The following is a 3742-nucleotide window of genomic DNA, read 5'->3' on the forward strand; positions in this document are numbered from 1 at the left end:
GCCCTCATAAGCCTCAGTGTGAATTGGCAACCGTGAGGTATTCGCACTTAACTATGTGCCTAGAGCCGCGATAAATGTCCCTCATTGCATGGGCGTGCATTCGGTGTAGAGACCAAGGACACGAGATATGTTCAGTAGTTGACTTTAAGAAGAATAGGAAGGTACATAAACCTTGACTGATTTAGTAGGTTGTTATTCCATACGCAGGCGGAGTCGCCAACAAATCTAATTCAGAAATAATTGGAGTAGTTTGTAGAACATTTTAATTGTTTGAGAATTGTTAGGGATTGTTAAGCCAATTTGGGAATATATAAGTCTACGTCCGTTAACTCACTGTGAAATTTGGAGATTGTCATTAAATTGGGATCAAAAATAATAGAGTTTAGTTTACTATTATTAACGTCACTTTATCGTTTTTAGAATATTATCACTTCGAGCATATCTGGATTACTTTATTTTCCGATTGACTCCCGAGATGCAATTCATTCGGGAGTCAAAGGATTCAAAATAAAATGGACATTTATATAATTGTGGCAGTAAAGATTTATTATTATTATAATTGGAATTTTAAGTTTAATCTCCATCCAAAACGAGTGTGTTACACTTATTATAAACAACTACATTCCCTTTTTCGTCATTTCATCATCTTTTATTTGTTCAGATCTGTCAATCATACGACATGTAACAGAGATTGAAAAAATTAATACATGATATTTGCTTCCATATTTTTTAGTTCTTTGAACATAGCACAAAACTACTCTCAGTCTTTCCCTTCCTTCACCCTCTTATATTTAACTACCTTCATAAAATTTCATACTACGGCTGTCAACTAAAGGTCTAATATTAAAGCTCAAGGCCGCCCAACGGTCTATGGAGCCCGTGATCTCTACGTGATAAGAAAATAAATTATCAATTTCGCATAACCACATGGTCGTCTTTTGATACAATTAAATAATTTTGATTATGATTATTACATATAGACACTAATATTTTAGTAGTCTAATGTACTTTTAAAGAATATTTTACCATCTTATTGATATAAATACAAAGGTTTGTAAAGATTTTTGGATGTTTGTTAGAAGTTAACGCAAAACCACGGAATCGATTTGAATGAATTTTAACTTACAGATAAACGATTATTTGTATAAGGCGTATTACTTCCATGTTTATTCCAGAGAACACAGTGGGACTTCTATATCGGGAAAAATCTTTAAAGCTTATTAATTATCATAAAATATAATGATTACGTCGGTGCTTGCTAGCGCAGTATGACAGCGTTAGTGGCGGTTCGAATCTCGTGTCAGGCAAGCGATATTGAGTATTTCTACTGAGTAACAGCTCGGAATTTGGATTTTGTCTGATATGGTGATAAGCTTGCCTCTTGGGACAAAATCACATATGGCGAAAATATGGTGTTCTGGTTTCACCTCTGCCGAGCCCCAGGGGGCTAAAGGCGTAATTAATGTTTTTTTTATATAAAATATTTATTTAGTTTCGACCTAGTGTAGACAGCAAAGACCTTGATTCGGCTTGAATGACGCGTATAACATCCTACGTAGCAAGTTCGATGGTTATTACATCCGATCTAAAGGAATTATACAATTCCAAGTTTCTTAACATTTTTAAAGGTCATAATATCTAGATCCATAAAGGTAAAGTTTGTATGTTTGTAAGATTCAATATCTAACTACATTATCAATTTCAAAATTCTTTCAATTATGACGAACCGGGTTTTGTTGCTATATTTTGTTGTATTATTATCTCCACTAAAGATTTACATACGTGTGGAATTGCCAGCAAAGCTAGTACTCATAAAGATATTTTTTTTTTCAAAATAAAACCTTTTTTAGCTTTCAATTAAAATTTTGTTAGAAAGCCAAATCATAAAAATTATATTAGATTCTATAGAATCTCCTCAAAATAATTATATATACCAATGGTTCAATAGGTAAGGACCTAGAGGCTGCAGGTTGAAAGATTTCACCATTCTTAAAATCCTTATGGACTCTCACATAAGTACATATATCTTCCCATGAATGTAATCGATAATTCTGGTAATCGATGTCCAACTTCTATCAGTATTTTCTGGTATTAAGGCTTCAATGTATATATTTAATAAAACTTAGTTTACATTAGCCAAATCCATCATATAATTTTATGCATTTACCTTAAACAAAAATCCGATCATCTCCAAAAAATGAATTCCTATTTCCTTTGATCACGCCATAACTTGAACACGACTTAATCGATTTCTAGTCAGTCTTGTTTATAATAATGGTACGATAGGATAACAATGATGGATTAACTATTATATGTATGAGAATAACATCGGATAAATTGTATCTAATATCATACATTCATTTAAAGTTGTTTCTAATCTTAGCATCCTTTAACAGTTTAACATCTTCATAAATTAGTTTTAACATTTCGAACGTGGTCAACGATTCTAATTAAACTAGTCAATTGCGAAGTTGCTCAGCAATGCAATACGGAAGCCGCTGAAAATAATACGGAAAAGATTCATAAAACACAAGTTCTAGAATTCAATCAAGGTGATATTTGCGGAACCCTAAAACCAGTCAGGATGATAAATCTTATATATGTCGTAATATGTGTCACTTGCGAATTCACTACGTGTCCATCCGGCCTAATTCAAGTTCGCCAAGTGACCGATCTGTCGAATGAGGAGTATATAAGGTAGGATTGGCGGGCAGTTGGTATTCATTCGTTGAGTGGAATAGCATCAGCAATGGCAGCTAAGGTAGGCTCCACTTAATATTCTGAATAGGTTTTGGATTTACCAAGGACGCAATATTATCCCAGTTTAGACTGTTTCCTGTTGGTGATTTAATATTTTAATTTAAATTATTATTTTTTTTTGTTTATATGTTTTGTATTTTGATACTTTTTAAGATGAATATATCTATATGACTGATCACTAAATGACTGAGTCAAAAAAAGTTATTGATCAACGCTATTTATTTTAATTTTAATAATTTTTTTGTAATTGGACTAAATCTTATTAGTATTTATTCCAAAAAAGACTAGATAATTTTTGTTTACATTTAGTTCTTCCCTGACCATGGCGTACACTTCTTTAAGTATTTTGATTAATATGATTTATAAAACTTGCAGTTCGTTGCCGTCCTCGCCCTGGTGGCCGTAGCCCACAGCTCCGTGGTACCTTCACCCCTAGTCAAAGTGAACACTGACTACTCCAGCTTCGGTTACGATGTCGCCGACCCCAACACTGGCGACTACAAGAGCCAGGTGGAGACCCGCGTTGGTGGCACCGTCTCTGGACAGTACTCCCTTATCGACCCTGATGGCACCAAGCGCACCGTGGACTACACCGCTGATGACATCAACGGATTCAACGCTGTCGTCCGCAAAGACCCGATTGTCGCTGCACCCGTTGTTGCCCCAGTTGTCTCCGCTCCTGCCGTAGTTGCCGCTCGTGTCGCCGCTCCTGCTGTTGTCGCCGCTCGTGTTGCCGCCCCCGCCTACGTTGCCCCCTCGGCTTACGTCGCGTCGTCCCCAGCTTACGTTTCTTCCCCAGCTGTCGTCGCCGCTCCTTCTGTGGTAGCTGCTCGTGCATACTCTCCTTACTATTCTTCCCCTTACGTCGCGTCCTCCCTCGCGTACAACCCTGTCCACTACTACTAAATCCAAACCACCACCGATTTCTGCTGTAAATAACTATGTGTATTTATAAGTAAATAAAAGTGAAACTACCTACTTA

General features: G+C 36.2%; 1 protein-coding gene across 1 annotated transcript; it reads left to right on the forward strand.

Moving 5' to 3' along the window:
• Positions 1-2663: 2663 nt before the first annotated feature.
• Positions 2664-3742, forward strand: LOC115443593 (larval cuticle protein A2B-like). The gene is made up of 2 exons (XM_030169057.2): positions 2664-2761; positions 3136-3742. The coding sequence occupies exons 1-2, from the start codon at positions 2750-2752 to the stop codon at positions 3664-3666; spliced, it is 543 nt and encodes a 180-aa protein (XP_030024917.2). The 5' UTR covers positions 2664-2749; the 3' UTR covers positions 3667-3742.

This window comes from Manduca sexta, chromosome 23 (assembly GCF_014839805.1).
Source record: "Manduca sexta isolate Smith_Timp_Sample1 chromosome 23, JHU_Msex_v1.0, whole genome shotgun sequence".
Taxonomy (NCBI): domain Eukaryota; kingdom Metazoa; phylum Arthropoda; class Insecta; order Lepidoptera; family Sphingidae; genus Manduca; species Manduca sexta.